This window comes from Megalobrama amblycephala, linkage group LG16 (assembly GCF_018812025.1).
Source record: "Megalobrama amblycephala isolate DHTTF-2021 linkage group LG16, ASM1881202v1, whole genome shotgun sequence".
Classification (NCBI taxonomy): domain Eukaryota; kingdom Metazoa; phylum Chordata; class Actinopteri; order Cypriniformes; family Xenocyprididae; genus Megalobrama; species Megalobrama amblycephala.
This window is the reverse complement of record NC_063059.1, coordinates 2,054,176-2,074,787: the sequence shown is the minus strand read 5'-3', so window position 1 is coordinate 2,074,787 and position 20,612 is coordinate 2,054,176. Positions and strand designations below refer to the sequence as shown.

Genomic DNA, 20,612 nt, shown 5'->3' with positions numbered 1-20,612 from the left:
GCCTCTTTAAAGTCGTTAGCTGTATTGAGTGTGTGAGTTCGCAGCTTCGCACCGGTTAGCTGTGCAGTCGCTGTCTGAAGATGTCAGCAGAAGCGAGTGGCTGTTTTTCAGAACGGAAATATTCCAATTACTTCACTTTTTTGACACAGGTAGGCAAGAGCATTACGGTAAAATGTAAGTTATGTCCTAGAAAGAAAAAACTACTCGTGCTCTCTAAGAGACGGTCTTCAGTCAGTGCGCTCACACACAGCCGCCTCTCGGGAGTGTCAGATTTTCGGGGTTTATTACACATAAACGTTCAAATACACACACAGTTATGTCAAAATGCCCGTCCTGGCGTATATTCGCGTTGGTTATGTGAATGTGTAACAGCATATTGTCTCCGTCCATTAGGTCTTAGTGACAGCAGCCTTTAAAACATGCTACTGTCTACTATTGGCTTGTCTGTATTATAAACGATAATCAAACAAAAGAAAAGCTTTAATAAGGATTAATCTATATTTAATTTATAGCCTACAGTTATGACTATGCAGAGTTATTTTATATTTGATTATTCAATTTCTGTGGTATTTATACTACTATTAGACCTACCTGGAAAAAAAAAATATAGCATTGTTTTATTTGAATTTTTATGTATATTTTATATATTAGGATATATATATTTTTTATACCGTGGTATCGAGTATTGTGCACTTTTGGTGGTATCGGTACCGACTACTAGATTTTTGGTATAGTGATATGACATCCCTATTTGTTACAAAAAAAAAAATTTTGAAGTATTATAAAGTAAATAAAAGTATTATAGTATATGTTTTAATAATGTTTTATATATAAGTTAAAATGTTTTAAAAAGCTATAAAAGACTAAACTATTCCATGTTTGACTAAATTTTAAATTAAATTATTAAAAGAGTTTCCGTTCTATTGTCTATCCGGTCAAGGTTTATAGGGATTTTAAGAAGTAATTAGTAAGTTACTTATTGAGTAATTAAATTACTTTTCAGACAGAGTAATTAGAAAAGTATTTTAAATACAACATTGATGATGTAATTAGTAATAAATTACTTTTTTGAAGTAACTTACCCAACACTGTTCACAGTGCATTAACTAATGTTTACAGATACAGCTTTTGTTTTTAAAAATGTAGTAAATGTTGTAAATGTCGAGATTAACATTAACTACTATGATTAACAAATAACACATAATTATTGTTCATTGTTAACTAATGTAGTTAACTTATGTTATAAAATGAAACCTTGTTGTACAGCGGTACCAAGCATTGTAATCATTAGTTTTATTAACAACTTCAAAGCATCTTTTTTTTTTTTTTTTTTAACACAGTGTAGTAAAGTCCTCTTTCACTTTATGCCCAGCAAAGGGACAATCCTTGCTTCTGGATTTTCAATATATCACTGAGTGTACTCATTTTCCAGCTTGAGTTTGAGGTTGTGCTGCATCTACCAACACAGTTGTTTGTCCTACGGAAGAGAACACTCCATGGGATCCTGTGAATCAGGCAAGAGGTGGCAGTTGAAGGGCCAGTTCAGGTTGAACAGGGTAAGAGCTTGACTGCATTGCTGCTCGGCCGTGGAACAGATGGATTGGCATGGCTGCAGCACTCCACTCTGAGGGCTACAATGGGGCAAAAACATACCGCATACTAGACGCCGAAAAGATTCAAAACAGGCAAACTCCATCAGCACCTGCAATAATAATAGAACGAATTTCCCAAATAAAAATGTCAATTGTATTGATGATAAAGATAACTCTCTTGACTCATTGAGAACTTGCTTTCTCACCCTGTACTTGTGCAGAACAGAAGCAGCCTCTCTCTGATCAGAAATAGACACCCAGATGTTTGGAAAGGATGTAAGATTATAGCTTAGACCTCTACACATTTCAACCTGGATGGGCTCACAAGATGAAGCTGAGAAGAAAAAAAAAAATAATAATAAGTGAGCTATTTCAATGAGATTGACTTTTGACTACAGTAAAAGTAACTTTTGAGCATGGTATTTCAGTTCAAGGCTTGGCATTATATGGTTAAGTACAGTATGTTTGACATTAAATATGTCATACTCTCTGTCAGTATTATTTGTAAAAACATAAAAATGAAAGAAATAATATTATCACTCAATGCAATACAATCACTCAATCCCGTCAAATGTGAAACACTTTACAACATGGTTACATATTTATTAATATATTTTTAAAATAAAAATGTTTTATAGTTGTATATTGCTGAACTAACAATGAACTATTCTGTTTGTATCCATTAACATAAACATTAATAAGCTGTTTTAAATTTTTGATCATTGTACATCATATGTATGTACAAATTGAAAAGTAATTGTTTCTAAATACTGATCCAAACCAAATATGAAACTTTTAATATATCATTTTAAAATTTAGCACATTGTAGCAAATTAGCGGATGTGGCACAGATAACAGCTCGCAAGTCCCGATTTTCACCTCTTCTTCGGCTTTTAAAATCATTTGAATGTGTTAATTGGTGACAAAACACATCCAAATGTTAAACTTTCACTCTATGATAGTTAAATTTAGCAGGTAATCTGCGAATCACATGCGTGCCGAACCGTTGGGCCTTATCCGTACGGATCACGGATTAACTGCGATCTGTTGCACCCCTAATAATTAAAGAACACACTTATCATCACGATTGCTGTCTTACCAGAGATGGAGAAAATCCTACTCCAGTAAGTAAACGTGTCCCTGTGAACCGGTCCCCAACAATGTTGGTACTCAAAAGTGCTTCCCTCCACGTTTTCTGGTGCACATTGTTTATTTTTACCATGCATGGTAAATTTTTTATCTAGTTAATTACATAATGTGGCGGTTAATTAATCTAATTATTCACACATCAAATTTAGTTAAGTAATTACCCCCCAAAATAATTTGAAGTCATTATTATGTTAAATGAGAAAAGCATCAAATAAACATTACAAAAAGTAGCCTTAGAAAAAAATATTATATTTGATTCAACATAGAATTACACAAAACCTTTTAGGCCATGAGGGTGAGTAAATGATGACAAAACTTTCATTTTTGGGTGAACTATACCTTTAATGTTTTTCTATTAAAAAAGAAATATGAAAAATATTATATGAAAAATGATTTTTTCAATAAATAATACTCTGAATAAGACTCAAATCGCTCTTGTGTTGATGTCATACACCGATCGGTCTGCACCACACGAACATGCCTAATGTCTCTCTTTATGAATGGGCCATTGAATCATTCAATTATCTGATTTATTTGCTCAAAATATTTAGGAGTGTTATATATATTTAAACTGGGTTCACACTGTACGATTTTGGCCACAATTTGTCTGCCTGGGACAAATTTGCAAATTCTAAAAGATTCCTCTTATCCTAGGGTAAAATCTGAAGTCTTTGATTATTAGTTTGACATGTTCATGACATGCTTTAATAATTTAAAGTATTTGTTAAAGTAAGTTAAAATATAAGTTATATTATTTAAAGTTTTACTGTAACTAAATAAATTAACTCATTAAATCAACAGCCCTAATATATATATATATATATATATATATATATATATATATCAAGCAAGTAACAAAAATGTATACACATGAAACTTTAGTATCACAGACATTTTAAACTGAACATCCACCCCAACAGCATAAATAGAATAAAAATCCATTCTTCACTGATGCATTCTTACTGAAAGGAGGGTAGGTAGAGTTAATGCAGTCATGCTCATCTGCACCATCTGCGCAGTCATTCCATCCATCACACAGCCAATCCTGGTGAAGACACTCCCCAGTGCCACAGGCAAACTGTGATGGACTGCATGTTCCTTAAAACAGAAAGACATGATGCAGTGAAGCTTTACAGACTGACAGACAAACGCAGAGGTTGTAGGTTGTGACAAAAGCTGTAGAATGAGGTGGCACTCACTTTCTGAGAGAGATATGGCCTTAAATGATGCATAAAAACCACTATCAGCAACACCTTCATCTGCCACAAACACAACAGTCATCACAGGTCCAGAAGAGGTAAGATCGGGAGGCAGCTCTGACCCACAATACCTGCAGAGAATGATAGTGGGGTGCATAATATTTTTATGTGAAGAATTCATTATAAAAATGCACGTCTGTGTGATGTTTAGGATTAAGTATGCCAGAAATACTGTGACTTCTTTTGCTTCTGTGTTAAGTGTGTAAGTAAGACCTACAGTATGTTTGTGTGTTGAGGAATGCAAGTTCATGTACTTCAGAATACCGGTCCATCATTAATGAATAACTACACAGGAACAAATTAATAATGCATTATTAACACTCTAGTAACTACTATTATCTAACACGAAACTCTGATTAACAAATTAGTAAGTAATAGCACTAAGTTGAATAAGGTAGTTCACTATTAGCTAATCAGTAACTCCCAGAGGACTACTAAGAACTACTATATATAGGTTCATAATTAATGTGAATAATGCATAAAATATAATTAACTCTAAAGTGAAGGTCATAGTAACCCACTAATAATGACTCAAGTATTACCAAATCCTTCAGAAGGAATTACTGATTATTTGGATCAGTATTCTAATGTGAAAATCATGGTAACCCATTAGTAATTACTTAAGTGTTACCAAATCCGTCAGAAACCATTACTATCCAAAACCTCACAAAACCTCAAAAGCGTATAATGATTTCAGTCATTACTAGAGTGTTACCTTGTTTTTCGCTTTAGAAAAACCCAATTATGGGTTTAGGGCATGGTAATATAGCAGGGTAAACTTGTATGGAGGTAAATGGGGGACCATAGCTAATATTATTACTGCAGAAATGCATCATCACAATAATAAATGTTGCTAAAAGCAAAAATAGTTCAATGGATTATGTAGTGATGAATTTTAGAAAAAAGTTTTGAAATTTATAAATTTATAAAAAAAGAAAAAGTATTCTTACCTCCCCAGCACAGTGCTGGGATCTGTGTCTGTACTGTCATAAACCTCCACATAGTCAAACTCACAGACATCTTGCGTTTCCAGACTGAAGTTCTGAAAGCTTAGTTGAATAACTTGTCCATCTTCCACAGATATTTGCCAAGTACACAACTATAAGAGAGTAGTCAAACATTAAGTAGTAGAGATAACTTAAATAAATAATAATATAATAGAAACAGTCATGCAACAGAAACAAAAAATAGTTACTTAATGGTTAGCTTACTGAACCAATACATTCATTTATAAGTGCACAGCCAATTTACAGCTGTGGTGGAATAAGCAGCAAGGGGTCTAAAAAGTAATGAAATTACTTGGCAGGACTGGTCATATGTAATAATTATTTAATATGCCAAGATATTTCCCAATCATAGCAGTAGGTATTTACATTGAAGTCTTAAAGGAGACATGCCTTTTTAAAACTGACCCCTGGTTTCACAGACAAGGCTTAAAGGTGCAGTGTGTAAAATTTCAGGAGGATCTATTGACAGAAATTCAATTTAATATACATAACTATGTTTTGAGTGGTGTGTTAAGACCTTACATAATGAACTGTCATGTATTTATTACCTTAAAATAAGCCATTTCTATCTCATATATTGTGGGTCAAGTCATCCTTTTGCGCCGGCATGTTTCTACAGTAACCCGAAACAAACTGCTCTAAAGGTAGTGTTTTTAGAGGCAGCTTGCATCATCACGACATTCAATACGCACAGAGTAGTAGTAGTAGAAGTAGTCGTCTGCTTTATTAGAAGCAGAGACCATTCTTTGTTAGCAGTAAGAAGAAACCTCATTGCTTGACTGGCTATCTGCTGTCTCAGACAACGACATCTTTGTTTTTGTATCGACCACCGTAGCTTCTCTCTGCTGAGACATTGGTTGCAATTTGCAACCTCAATGCTAGATGCCGCTAAAATTTGCACACTGCACCTTTAAGCTAGTCCCAGATTAAAATGCATGTTTGACCTGTTTTAACTGAAAGCATTTTGCAGTGACATTAAAATATATTTATAATAGTCTTAAAATATGTCATTGCCATTGTTTTGTCTCAAAAGTCACACCAGTTATGTTTTTTTTTCTGTGGAATGTTTATAAAAGCTACTTAAATCCTGGCTTAATCTAAGCCCTGTCTGTGAAACCAAGCCTGAGTGTTTTACATCAGAGGGTTAGAAACAGGGTAGAAACTGAAAGTGCACAAAAACACATGCATGCATGCACAAAACACAAAAACACAATATGCATGATTCACAGACTTAATACAAAATACAAAATGGTTAAGAACCAATGGGTTAGGTGGTGTTAAAAAAAAGCCATTATACTATTTCTGCACTGATTTATGCACTCTCAGTGTGCCTGAGGACACTTTAAGCCTCTCCATCGTATATGTGGTATAGGTGAGCAAAAATCAGATCAGATCTCCAGTAAACTAAAAAAGAGAGTAACACGACTGATCAATCACTTACTTTCATTGTGTTCTCTTACTTTAAACTGGCAATGATGGATACATCTGTCAAATTTCTAATTTGTAGAAAGATTTGAACAATATGTTTCCGCAAATGATATTACAGATTAGAAACAAGTCGCAGTGTTGCTGAGTGTAATGGGTTCATCTACGTATGGACTGCTGAGGAGCTTAATTGCTTCAGATGAACCAGATGCAATCATATAATATCAAGTAAATACACATTAGGAGATGCGCTGAAGCCAAAGGTAGAGGCTTAAATATATCGACTACTGGAGCTGGGGATCTCCCCTTTGACATTCTGTGACTGGGCTATGCCTTTCATGCCAGTTGTTAAAAGGATTAGAGATATGAGTATTTTAAAGTAATAGATATGCCATTTGTGTTGAACTTTACCTGATTCTGCAAATTGAGGATTTATTTGCATAACTGAAAGGAGGACAATGCTACACCAAACTGGATCTCTCAAATGCATACCTACAGGTGCCCATGGCAGAAAATTCATGCAAATGTCTCACTGTTACCATGTCAAAGAGGCTGCTGTGTTACAACAGATAACCATTTGGTATTGCTTTGGCTCCTACAATCTTTCAAAGGGCAATGGATCAGGTCTTACGAGGCATTCTTAACGTTCATTGTGTTAATGACTGTCAGATTATCAGGAACATCTCAGAAATGTAGATGCAGTTCTCTGCAGTCTGAATGAGTTTGGTCTATGTGTCTAATGTGAGCGATGTATAAATGTTTTTAAGGACTTGCTTGATTAACTTGGGGCACATCATAGAAGTATAGGGTCTTCATAAGTCACCAGAAAAGTTCAGGGCAATCATGGATGTACCTGTACCAAAGTACATCAGTCAACTTAATTTCTAGGGCTTAGAAACTATTACAGTAAATGTATCCCCAGTCTTGCATCTGTGCTAGCTCCCCCTTCAATCTCTTCAATGCAAAGGGAAGCAATGGCTATGGTCTCCTGAGTGTGAGGCTGTGTTTGACAAGGTGAAAGGTTTTGACACTTTACAATCCACAGTTTCCAATCAGAGTAGTCTGTGATGCATTGCTGTATGTTGTTGATGTTGTCATTTCTTGTATCCTCCCAGACGGGCAAGAAAAACCAATAGCTTTGCTTTGAGAATGTTGAGCAAAGCAGAGGAAAATTATGTTCAAATTGAAAGGGAGGCACTTGGAATTGTTTCTGGAGTAAAGAAGTAAGCATCTGGTGTTGTGTTATCAAAGATGGTCCTGTGTGATACACTGCTAATGTGGGGTTATGAAAACACTTGGGGAGTCATGTTGGCCAGATGCTGGCCTGTCAAACTGACCGTGATAATGGAGATGAGCATGGGCCAAAGGTCTGTGATGCTTCTGAGGGGAATCTTACAGATCTTTGTGATCATCTGCCTGAAGAAACACCAATTCTTTTGCATACAGTCTGACAGTTCATTGTTCTAAGTTCAGTTTAAAGAATAAGGACATTGAATGATTATAAAGTTTAATCACAGTACATTCTATACTCCAGGTATAACTAAGGGTACAGTATTATGCAAGTGTATAATTGTGGAGTGAATAGCAAAAACACTATGGGGCAGATTTACTGACAGCTAGATACGCAGTGAAAAATTAGCAATGAAAAGGCATGGACAGTTATTTTTGCGGCTGACCTTATATGCATTTGTAGGAGTTTGTCTGTACCCCTGTCAGAATAGATCTGTTCTGTTTGTGGAATTTATGCAATATAGTATTTTGATTCAGGAATTATAGAGGTAGCGGTTAATAAAACATTTACCTGTTGATGTGGGTAAGGCTTTGGATGGTTTGGACTGGACAATGATCCATATTCTCCTGTTATTTTCCCTCCACACACTAAGAATCAGATTGCATCCATTATGGTTTTTACTTTCAAATGAGATAAGAGACTAGAAGTATCACATTTTGTGGAATGACTTTATTACTCTAACCCTTGTGCTTCTGGCTACAGTTGACTTCATCTGAGTGGTCCTGACAGTTTGGCTGGCTGTCACAGATGGAAACAGGTAGTAAGCAACGACCACCATCACACATAAACTCATCTCGGGAGCAGCTTTCTGATTGCATGCAGAAAGAAAACTTTAGTACATATAAACAGAATATAGTTTAAAACACACCATGTGACATATTTGTATAATCTGTGATCAGAATATCATATATATTTTCACTGCTTGCTGCTCTTGTATTAGCAACAGTTTCAAAAGTTTTAAAGTTTAAGGTAGAAACAGTATAATTAGGGGATGAGATTAAATTTTCACTATTGCATATTTACTGCATATCACATTTAAATTGTAGACTATTTCAATATCATCACTTACAACACAAACTGCTAGATCCACAATATACACTAAAAAAATAATCTCATTCATTCCAGACACTGCATGTCTATAACATGCTTTCATGTTGCATGCACGTTATACACAAAAGCCATCTTTTATGTGCATCTGGTATGAACAATTCACTTGTTGACTTTGCTACTCATAGCATTCCAACAGGTATAGGTCTGGATGTTTGAAATTAAAACTAAAATATGTTAAGGTTGGGTTTAGGTTTGGGGTTAGGTGTAGGGTTAGGCCAGGGGAGTCCAATCCAGCTTCTGGATAGCTCCAACTCCAATTAAACACACCTGCAAATCAAGGTCTTACTAGGCATAATGGAATCTTCCAGGCAGGTGTGCTGAGGCAAGTTGGAGCTTAAAGGGATAGTTCACCCAAAAATGAAAATTTGACATTTATCTGCTTACCCCCAGGGCATCCAAGATATAGGTGACTTTGTTTCTTCAGTTGAACACAAATGATGATTTTTAACTGCAACCATTAAGATCTGTCAGCCGTATAATGCAAGTCAATGGTCACACAATCTATCAATCGCTTGGTGAGGTCTGATCGCGCTCTGACAGCGGCAGTGATGTCTAGCACTCATTGAAGTATATGCGCGAGACATCACTGCCGCTGTCAGAGCGCGATCAGACCTCACGAATCGAGTGATGAACGCTGTTGGACATAGTGGTGTATTAGAGGTAAAAAGTTATATAAATACTGTTCGGTTTCTCACACAAACCGATCATTTTGTGTCTTAGGACATCAATATGTTGTCACGAGCCGCAGGGTTTAATTTGGATTTGTCTGTGCGTGTTTATTGACTCTTATAAATTGTGTGACCATTGACTCGCATTATTTGACTGACAGACCGCAACGGTTGGAGTTAAAAATCATCATTTGTGTTCTACTGAAGAAACAAAGTCACCTACATCTTGGATGCCCTAGGGGTTAGCAGATAAACATCAAATTTTCATTTTTGGGTGAACTATCCCTTTAACACCAGGAGCGGGTTTGGACACTCCTGGGTTAGGCTGATGAAAATAACGCATTGATCTGAATTTATTTATAATGGTATTGGTCAGTAAATTCCACAACCATTTTAAATAAATGTAGATTGAAAAGGCAGGCACATATAACCGTGATGGGTCAAGTGGCAGGCACATATAGCGGGTTGTGAAGCTGGTGCATAGAAGGGGACAGTGCCTCCGTGATCATGTTTAGTACTCGTTGTGACAAATACTGCGTCACTGGTGGGCTCTGCTGACTGGCCACAAAAGCAAATTCCACCGCTCTGGGTTGGGGTGCCATATTGTGACAGAAGGTCCCTCCTCAGCGGGATGATCCATGGAGGCACCACCACCAACTCCCTTATCTCCAAAATACATAGCTGGTTGGGCCTCTGTGCCACCAGTAGCACTAACTCCTGTTCCTCCCTGATTTTCTGCAGTACCAGAGGCAGCAGTTTCGTATTTTTTGCATCACCTTGGCCTATAGTGAGGTAATGTGTCACTCCCAGAGAGGATTTTGTCAGTTAGAAATACAGTGGGTGGTCTGACATGTTTCATTTAGATTGTCATGGGATATAGTCAAGCAGATGAAGATGGCATCAGCGCTGTCATGCCTGTCAGCCGGAGTGCATATGATAGCCACCAGATCAGAGGGCACTCCTTCCATCTTTGTTATTTCATCATGGACTGCATTTCCCATTACCCATTGCCCAGACTCATTACGTCTGATTATTTTCAGCTGTTTTTCATCTCTGACTCATAAAACTTGTGCACATGGAAGAATTGACAGTGCTATTCAGATTAAATATATTTTAGTGGAAAATGAATAGTAATGATATCCGGTATACAGAAATATTAAAGTATACGTGAGAATAATTCTGTTCTCAGACGCCAAAGATAACAAGAACTCAACATCCATTCTCTTCTTTCTTCTGGAATACTTTTCTTCAGAGTTTACCAGTGTTTACACTGGTTTTCAAAACAGTGCCACCAATCTCGCCCATTTGTGCAACAGCAGTTGCTCCAGGTACGTGATCTAAGCTCAAATCTAATTGGATGACCCGGTTCTTTGCCAGGCGACGGGGAAAAAATTCGCCACACTTGACAAAAAAGAAATATTGGGGATTTTTTTGCACTGCGATTGTTCGCGTCCAGTGTGAATACCTCCATAGAGATCTTTTGATTCAAGAGCACCATCGAGCAGAACATTCACACTGAATTATCGCGTTCAGTGTGAAAGGCTCTTCATGCGACGCACATACAAAACACTCAAATGTTGTTTACTCAGCTGCGCATAATAGGCAAGGCAAGGCAGGGCGCCGTGCATGTTTGAGATGACGTAAGATAAATGCGAATCCAGGGTTTGATAGAATCAAGTTGAGTATTAAACCAGACACTGGGACCAATCACACTTGGACTCGGACCGCAGCAAAGGTGACCAGTGTAAAAACGCCTAGTTTACATTGCACATATAGCCTACATCTTTCATAATTACATTGCACTTTAAACATGCATACTTTTTATGTACTACTATAATGCATGACTACTGTATGCACTTTTTTAAAATAATATATTAATATTAATATAATATATTTGATGGAAGGTGGTTGATGGAAGATTTGCAGATTAAAAATGACAGACAGGTGTAAATGGGGTCTAAAACATTTTGAGCTTGTCCACTTTCGACCACTTACAGAGGCCATCGAAAATGCATTCAACCGGATTGCTTTTGTAGTGTAAACGCTCATGTGGTCGAATGTGTTCAAACAGCCACTAAAGACGCCTACTCTCCGCTTACTGACCTAACATGTAAACATTATGGAGCGCACTAGCCAGACAGAATTTAAACTTTGTCAGCTGAAGACCCAAGTTTGGTTTAAAGACAAAAAACCTACCAAGCACAATGTTCTCACCATTCCTGATTTCTAACACACATTCACAGCGTTCGGCAGCATGGTCTTGTCGTTGTCAGAGCAGAAACGAAAGCTGCTGCTCTCCGTATGTTTTTCCATTGTCTCAGGTCGTGTTCATATGTGAATTAAGTGAGCTTATTTCATCCGTTAGAGTGGAAGATCTAAAAAATCCCATACATTTGCCCGCCCATAGACCCTTACCTTGAAGAAATCGGGATAGAAGTGGACAAAAGAGATAGAATAAAAGACCAGATGTAAACGGTCAGGTGTCTCCCTCGTCTACTTGCGATCCGATCAATCAAAACACATCTTAATATCAGGTGTAATCAGGGCCTTAAACAGTTAGGTTGATTACTTATAAAAAGCAGAGTAGCACACCTAAAACTAAAAATGGCACACAAGAAAAGTTCAAATCGATCAATGAAATTTAACTAGATATTGCATATCAGATGACTGTAAAAGGTGTTTTTTTTTTCATATAAAGAGCATGCCTAAGATTGATATGCAGTGCCAGGAGATTGAGTTGATCGATCTTGAGGCTTATGTTTGAATGTTTGAAATGTAGTTTATTGCACAAAATTAAATTTTGCCAATATAAAATGTAAACTGTACAGTTTTCAATTATTAAAATAAACATAATATTGATATGTTTAAGTTATACTTACTCTGTCCTGGTAATATAGAATGGTATTGTGCAATGAACCCATTGCCGCCAATATTCCCATCAGTGTGAAATGACACCAACACAGTACTGCTATTTGTATTCAGTGTAGGTGGTGCAACATTGCCACAAAATCTAGGAAGAAAGGAATCTTAATTATTAATAGTTTGAGTGTGATCGCCAAGAACAGACTTGTACAGCCTTGTATGGCAAAATGTACTTAATAACTCATTTATTCCAATGTATGCAGATTCAATAAGTGCAAATGAAGTGTGCCATTTGGGACAGGGACTTATGTAATCTTAAATTAAAATAAACTCATAAAATTCACTCAAGATCTGAGGTAAATTTTTCATTGTCGCTTTCAGTATGACTATAAAGGTCAGCAAAATTATATAAACAGAGGAGCGGTGCCAAAATCAAAAGTGCACTAATGGGTGTTTATGTTTTTGGCAAAATGAACTCTTTATTTATTCTCTTTATTTATCTGAAGACAAATAACAACAGACTGGGGCTGGCTGACCAATCAGAGCTGACTGGGCTTTTAGGAAGGCGGGTCTTAAAGAAACCAAAACTAAGCTAAACAGGTGCTGCAACAATGTAAATTTTAAGAAAAAAGTGGCTTTTTGATATTGGCAAAAAGTGATTGTGTTATTGAAGAATTTCAACATATGATAAGATGTTTTCAATGTTCTTTATGGGTGCATAAAATGTATTAAATAGTAAGTCAAAATAAAATGGAACAGAGGTTGTTCAGTTGAATAGAAATGAAATAGAATGCTAATCTAGATTGACAAATGTTTGTTCTTGCACTATAAACAAAGGCTTTTTGTTTAAATGTAAATGCAGCAACATGTTAATTCTGGTTATTAAACACTTAATTTAAACACTTTGGGTGAGCAAACCTTGTGACAGCAGATGTCTTCTCTGACGCCTCTCTGACTTCTAGCCAATCAAACAAGCAAGGAGAGGGTCCCTCAATAGCCAGAGATGACACTTGGATCTGCACTAGGAAAGGAGGAGACACCCTGATCACCCATACGCAGTGAGAATCAGGAGGATACAAGCCTGGGTGATTTGGAGAACTGAGAGTCCCCCCAGAATCCGTCAACACGCCACCACATTCTGTAAAAGCAGATAAAAAGCTAATTCATATTGAAAAGAAACTTGAAAAAGGTATTCATACAAAAAGTGTGCACTTGATTGTGGATGCTCTATATGTTGACATACAGTCCCTAAAAAGTGTTTGGACACTTAAGTCATATTTAAAATGTCTGAGGGAAATACAAAACAGCAAACCAACAGGCATCTGCAACAGAATGCTGCTAGAGCTTATTATTATTATTATTATTATTATTATTATTATCCATTAGTTTTAACTTAAGATGTGGTATATGTAGCATATGCATATAGCTGGTGATGGAATATGTGTTAGGCTACTCTACTATTTTGTTAATGCTCATCTCACTGTTCATTATTTTAAATGCTTGCTTTGCATTTGGTGAACAATTTATCTGACACATTGCAAGTGAATATGCTTTCTATTTTGGTTCACATCACTGCATCATCCAATATATATGAAATGTGTGGATATGCCAACAGCTCTCAGGAGTATATTATTTTTTTGTGTGTTTTAGTTTGGTTTTGTTCTATTCTCCTTCCTCTTGTGCAATTAACACAGCCACCGTTACAATAGCGGAGTATATAATAATTATAGTTTATCTGTTTACAACAGTGGTCATGCACTCATTAGTAAAATAATATATATATTTTTTAATTAATTTAATTCATTTCCTTTTTGGAATGGAATAACGAAAAATTAAAAGATGGCTCATTTATTAGATTTTTTTCCCTTTATTTTAACAAATGGATAATGAAATTTCAGCTCGATTTCTAATGTTTCGTTCGTGGTTAACAAATCGGTTCATGGATTTGATATTTCATTCACTCATGTGAGCAGCGCTAAAACACCCCTTTCATCTGATTGGTCAAACTGCGTCGTCTTCAGTACGGCCTTAATACTGCACATGGTACCGCACACGGTACCGCACACTGTCAAATCCCACTTTAATACAGTTTTTTTTCTGCTTACACACATTTTCAAAACTTAGCCTCTTTTTTTTTTTTTCAAAACTTTACGCACAAATCCAAGAATTGCACACACAAAATGCAAAATGCCTCACATCTCTTGCAAAATGAAGCACTGATAAATCAGCAACAATGAAATGAAGGGGTGACACCATGACCATTTTGCTGTGGCGCCTGGGGAGCGTTTGGGGGTTAGGTGCCTAATAATGACTTTAAAAATGTCTGAACATAAATCTAAATGAACTTGTGAAAAGATGAATACATGAGAAATGGCAATTAAGCCAGTGAGTGATGCTTTGCAGCCATCTAGTGGCTGTCCTTGAAATTTCATTGTTATTTTAATTTTAAATGTGTTTGTTTTCCAGTAGATGGCAGTAACCTTCCACTAAACCATGGCACATTGTCTATGTTACCTCCATGAATGAAATTAAGAAATCAAATGAAATATAAATTATTACAAATGCATATACATTTAAAAACACCATAATTGAGTGACATTATTATACATACATTCCCATGAGTTATCAGCTCTTCAGTTTGCAGAAATAATATTGCACTTGCATTCAATTACAGTGCACGCACAGCAGTTTCTTGGTGTTATACACGCACATACACTTAGTGATCTCATTAAAAGGCGAGTGGGAAATGTTATGGACATGTTATCATGGTCATGTTTATCATTATCATTTTTACACCCAATCCATGTTGCCCATACAGTAATACAGTAAAAAATGTTTACTTTTATCCAGAGAGACACAGCTATTTTTATTGCATGTATCAGTTGGACATGGAAACACAGGTAGGAAATACTACATCATTAATATTTCATACACCAAACTTTGTGTCAGCATGCTGTATGGCTTGCCATCTCTCAAGTGTCGTACATTAGAGGCAAAGCAGCAGCAATCATTATGTGCCCAGCAACATATTTCTGCTTCAAATATGATTCAAAAGTGGTTAGTGGTGGTTCACGTGGTGACAAAATCTGACATTTGACAGTGTGGTACCGACTCTTATTCTCCTTGACAGAATTAAGGCCGTACTAAAGACGGCGCGGTTTGACCAATCAGGGCTGTTTCAGTGCCGCTCACATGTGCAAATTAAATATCAAAGCCATATAGCGATTGGTAAACCACAAAAGAAACATTAGTAATCATTAGTAAACTTTAGTAATTTTTAGTTTAAAATAAACAAAATAAATAAATAAATAAATTAGCCATCTTTTCATTTCTCGTTATTTCATTCCAAATATGAAATGAAATGATCAGATGATACATGGACCGCAAATACACAAAGCATACCCTTATACAGTATTTCAACAGTATTTCATGAACAATACTCGCCCTTACCAAATAACATTGTTCTGTCACTAAATTATTCTGTTAAATTTGTGTTCAATCTGTATAGTTCTGACAGCATGGCTTACATTTCATGCCATTAATTTACTGCTTTATTATCATTCAGTCATAAAGCAACTCCTTTTTAAAGGTCTTTTAATATCTAAAGAATGAATAAAGTCTACTCTCCTCTTGTTCACATGGGTGTCTGTCCTTGCAGAGTAACAACATGTGTAGTGCACATAAACCCAACGTTAAATGTCACTTGGGTTGATAGTTTGTAATAAAATACAAAGGCATTCAAACAAATGTCCAAACACATTTTTGGGTCACTTTATACGAAATAGTATATGTATATAGAAGACCATTAACTGACTTGTAAAGAATGTGGGCTCTTTCCCAGGCAGGGGTTGTGTGGAACTATGTGTAAGATGGGGTGCAGTCGGACTCAAAGAAAGATTCTGTAAAATTATATCTCCAAACCGAGAGTCTAAAGGGGAAATCTCTCCTTTATTACTCTTAACTTCTGTGAAAAGCAAGAAAGAATAGAATAGTGAGAAACCAAATTTAGTTATTTTTTCTACTGCTAAAGCATTTACAAATTTGGTGCATAACTATTATGAGGTGTCAAAATTCCTTTCAGGTTTCTCAATCAAGCTGATGGATGCAAAGTTCTTTTTTAAAGGGCATTTTGCAAGAGAAGGTAAATGATTCAAATTTGCATTGAATTGTGTATAAGTGTGTATAAGCCTTTTGATTAGCCAATGGGACACACTTATAGTCTTGCAAAAAAAAAAAAAAAAGAAAAAAGAAAAAAAAGAAAGAAGCAAGTTTACAGAGCTTTTTTTATTTTCAATACTTTGCATTTTAATATAAACTTCTAAATGTCTGTTCAGTAGTCGCTATGGAATATTATGTACAAAATACACATACCCTACCCAAATTTGCACAAATAAAATGTGCAACACTTAGTGTTTTAGATATTAGATATTATCATATTAGATATTATTATAATTAGACATTACAAATTAAATGTAATATCTAATTATTTAATTTACAGTTTAATGTTTTCCACAAGTCCATTAGGTGTCACATTTGTCATTATAGGTTTCTGAAGAGAAACCGCAACAAACCTCTACCCAACAGTAAAATTATGCCACATTATGCCACAAAAGTGTGAGGAAGATTGTGAGAGCTTAGGGTTCCATTTGGAATGGGTTGCTAAGCTTCACTCTCATGTCTGCCTTTCATTGTATGCTTAAAGCACTGCATAAAAAGAGTTTCACACAAAAAAATGTGGTTCAAATCAGCACCATTAAAGCATGTAAAGATAAATTACAGTTGTTGTACCTTCATTTGATATATTTTGCTTTTGTTTTATTCTATTAATTTTGTAGTGCATTCCCATGAAACTAGTGTTTGAGAGCCTGGGTAGCTCAGTTGATAAAGCATAAGATTTTAAATCTAAGGATAAAGGGTTCAAGTCCCTGTTTGGGTAAATGAGTCTCTTATTGTCAAGATTACAATAATTATAAGCGTGCCAACACCATCAAAGCATGTAAAGATGCTTTCAAGACAAGAAGCAGTGAGTTTTTGTTCTTTTATCTAGCATTATTGTCCTTAGATTATTATTAGTAGTAGTCTAATATGCTGCATTCTCACTCATTCGCAAATATATTTTGACATATCAGACGTTTTGACTGGCGTTCTGAATCGTGAAAGAAAGAAAAGCGATGTGTGGGAGAATATGTTTTCCTCCCGCGAATGCTATTGCGATTTCAGCATCCAGCTAGGCACATCCTCAATTACCCCATCAAATTCGGCCAGAAATCTTGGAATAATCCTTGATGACCAACTGACCTTCAAAGACCACATTGCAAAGACAGCTCGGTCATGCAGATTTGCACTATACAACATCAGGAAAATCAGGCCCTTTCTAACAGAACATGCAACACAACTTCTGGTCCAGGCCCTGGTCATTTCTAGGCTTGATTACTGCAATGCACTTCTGGCTGGACTGCCATCATGCACAATCAAGCCTCTACAAATGGTTCAGAACGCTGAAGCACGTCTCGTCTTCAACGAGCCCAAAAGAGCCCACATCACGCCTCTCTTCATCTCTCTGCACTGGCTACCACTTGCTGCTCGCATCAAATTCAAGGCGTTGACGCTCACTAATAGATCTACCACAGACTCAGCACCCTCCTACTTCCACTCACTCTTACGAATCTACACTCCTACCAGAAGCCTACGGTCTTCAAAGGAGCAAAGGATTGTGGTACCGTCACAGAGAGGCACGAAATCACTTTCCAGAACATTCTCATTCACTGTCCCTTGATGGTGGAATGATCTTCCTGCCTTCATCCGGAATGCTGAATCCCTGGAAATATTCAAAAGACAGCTGAAAACTCATCTCTTTCGTGAACACTTAACCTCATCTTATTATAAAAAAACCCCTTCTTATTCTTATCCTTTCACTTCCTCTAATCCCTCTCTATTGTAGCTTTTGATACTCTGAGCACTACCTATAACTTGTATTGTGAGCACTTCTTGTCTATTTGCCTCGTCATGACGACTCGCTTGTTGTATTCCTCACTTGTAAGTCGATTTGGATAAAAGCGTCTGCCAAATTAATAAATGTGACATGTAAATGTAAAATGTATTGGAAATGAAACACTGCTGTGAGGCAGCAAGCAAAATGGCATGCCCACTTTGTACAGTTTGTAGTTGTGGCAGAGTGGTTAAGGTGATGGACGCGTAATCCATTGGGGTCCCCCCGTGCAGGTTTGAACCCTGCCGACTACGTTGACAGGTTGCTTTAGGTGTAACCTTCGGGAGGCCTTGCTAGAACTTTACAAAAGGAAAAAAGCAACTGTTGCAATATTACCCTTGAAAAGAGTTATGCTGGTTGGAAACAGCTTTCTCTGTGTTCTAAAGATGACAAGGCCCCTTTGTATTCAGGGACGTATCGGGGAGGCTTCTCTGAGGGCAGGCCGGTAGCTCGCCGCGATCGTATAGTGGTTAGTACTCTGCGTTGTGGCTGCAGCAACCCCGGTTCGAATCCGGGTCACGGCAAGTTTTTCTGGGTGCCATTGAAATTGGACTCCATGTTGCCACCACTCCTCAACCTGTCCTTCAGCCCCCTGTTTTTGTGGATTTTTGAGTGAATTGCCAACTGGGACCTTATGTGAGAGCCCGAGCGCTCAGATTTGAACCCTTAGACAAAGACTGAAAAACGAAACACTGGTATTTAGTCCTGATTGCTTCAGAGAGAATATGGTGCTGATGTATCTTCTAAACGCTCGGTGTCAGTACAATCCCTGGCTGTTACCTAGAGTGCAGTGGACTTGCTATTTGCTCCAAAGAACTGCGCCTTTGACGCAAGTTTACAATAATTATAAGCGCGCCGCAAGTCGACGCATCCAAGCATGTAAAGATGCTTTCCAGACAAGAAGACTTGAGTTTTGGTTCTTTGTCCTAGCATTATTGTCATTTGATTATTATTATTGTTAGTCTAATATGCTGCATTCTCACTCATTCGCAAATATATTTTGACATATCAGACGTTTTGACGGGCGTTCTGAATCGTGGAAGAAAGAAACGCGATGCGTGGGAGAATCTGTTTTTCTCCCGCCACTGCTATTCGTGATGCTGTGCGTTCCCACGCAGCACTCACGCGTCCTGACCAAGAGCCCAGATAGCTCAGTCGGTAGAGCATCAGACTTTTAATCTGAGGGTCCAGGGTTCAAGTCCCTGTTCGGGCGAACGAGCCTCTTTTTGTTTAGCGGTACGTTTTGCTGTTGAGTTCTTGCCGATCTACCCCGTCCTCAGGCAGCGAAGCTGCGAGGCACCAAGCGAAATGGCATGGTCCCTGCGTGTACCTTGTAGTCGTGGCCGAGTGGTTAAGGCGATGGACTAGAAATCCATTGGGGTCTCCCCGCGCAGGTTCGAATCCTGCCGACTACGTTGACAGCTTTTTTTATGTTGTAACCTTCTGGAGGCCTTGCTAGAACTTTACAAAAGGAAAAAAAGCAACTGATGCAATATCACTCTTGAAAAGAGTAATTTTGTTAGGAATCAGTTTTCTCTGCAAGCTAAAGATGACAAGGCCCCTTTGTATATAGGTGCTTTCCAGAAAAGAAGCAGTGAGTTTTTGTTCTTTTTCCTAGCGTTATTGTCCTTTGATTATTATTATGGGTTTAATATGCTGCATTCTCACTCATTCGCAAATATATTTTGACATATGAGGCGTTTTGACGGGCGTTCTGAAACGTGGAAGAAAGAAACGCGATGCGTGGGAGAATCTGTTTTCTCCAGCCAATGCTATTCAATTTGCTGTGCGTTCCCACGCAGCATGCACGCGTCGCGACCGAGAGCCCGGATAGCTCAGTCGGTAGAGCATCAGACTTTTAATCTGAGGGTCCAGGGTTCAAGTCCCTGTTCGGGCGAACAAGTCTCTTTTCGAGTAGCGGTACGTTTTGCCGTTGAGTGCTTGCCGATCTACCCTGGTGAAAGTGAAATGGCACGCCCCGTTGGTAAGGTTTGTAGTCGTGGCCGAGTGGTTAAGGCGATGGACTCGAAATCCATTGGGGTCCCCCCGCGCAGGTTCGAACCCTGCCGACTACGTTGACAGGTTGCTTTAGGTGTAAGCTTCTGGAGGCCTTGCCAGAACTTTACAAAAGGAAAAAAGCAACTTTTGCAATATTACCCTTGAAAAGAGTTATGCTGGTTGGAAACAGCTATCTCTGCGTTCTAAAGATGACAAGGCCCCTTTGTATTCAGGGACATATCGGGGAGGCTCCTCTGAGGGC

The 20,612-nt window shown here is 37.5% G+C and overlaps 1 protein-coding gene and 5 non-coding genes across 6 annotated transcripts in view; 5 read left to right on the top strand and 1 right to left on the bottom strand.

The window, feature by feature from the left end:
* Positions 1–1,429: 1,429 nt before the first annotated feature.
* LOC125249489 (membrane frizzled-related protein) overlaps positions 1,430–20,612 on the bottom strand; it is a 22,739-nt gene continuing 3,556 nt past the window's right edge. Inside the window, exons 2-10 of the mRNA XM_048161792.1 lie at positions 13,282–13,501; positions 12,381–12,511; positions 8,406–8,531; positions 8,234–8,310; positions 4,951–5,099; positions 3,941–4,071; positions 3,705–3,839; positions 1,799–1,926; positions 1,430–1,702 (exon numbers count right to left, since the gene is read on the bottom strand). Of these exons, the coding sequence (XP_048017749.1) occupies positions 1,478–1,702; positions 1,799–1,926; positions 3,705–3,839; positions 3,941–4,071; positions 4,951–5,099; positions 8,234–8,310; positions 8,406–8,531; positions 12,381–12,511; positions 13,282–13,501 (1,322 nt within the window). The 3' untranslated portion in view covers positions 1,430–1,477. The remainder of the gene's footprint in view (positions 1,703–1,798; positions 1,927–3,704; positions 3,840–3,940; positions 4,072–4,950; positions 5,100–8,233; positions 8,311–8,405; positions 8,532–12,380; positions 12,512–13,281; positions 13,502–20,612) is intronic.
* On the top strand, positions 18,525–18,606 carry trnat-cgu. Its single transcript has one exon. It is a non-coding gene; the product is annotated as a tRNA-Thr (tRNA).
* On the top strand, positions 19,493–19,565 carry trnak-uuu. Its single transcript has one exon. It is a non-coding gene; the product is annotated as a tRNA-Lys (tRNA).
* Positions 19,686–19,767, top strand: trnas-aga. Its single transcript has one exon. It is a non-coding gene; the product is annotated as a tRNA-Ser (tRNA).
* Positions 20,177–20,249, top strand: trnak-uuu. The gene has a single exon. It is a non-coding gene; the product is annotated as a tRNA-Lys (tRNA).
* Positions 20,346–20,427, top strand: trnas-cga. Its single transcript has one exon. It is a non-coding gene; the product is annotated as a tRNA-Ser (tRNA).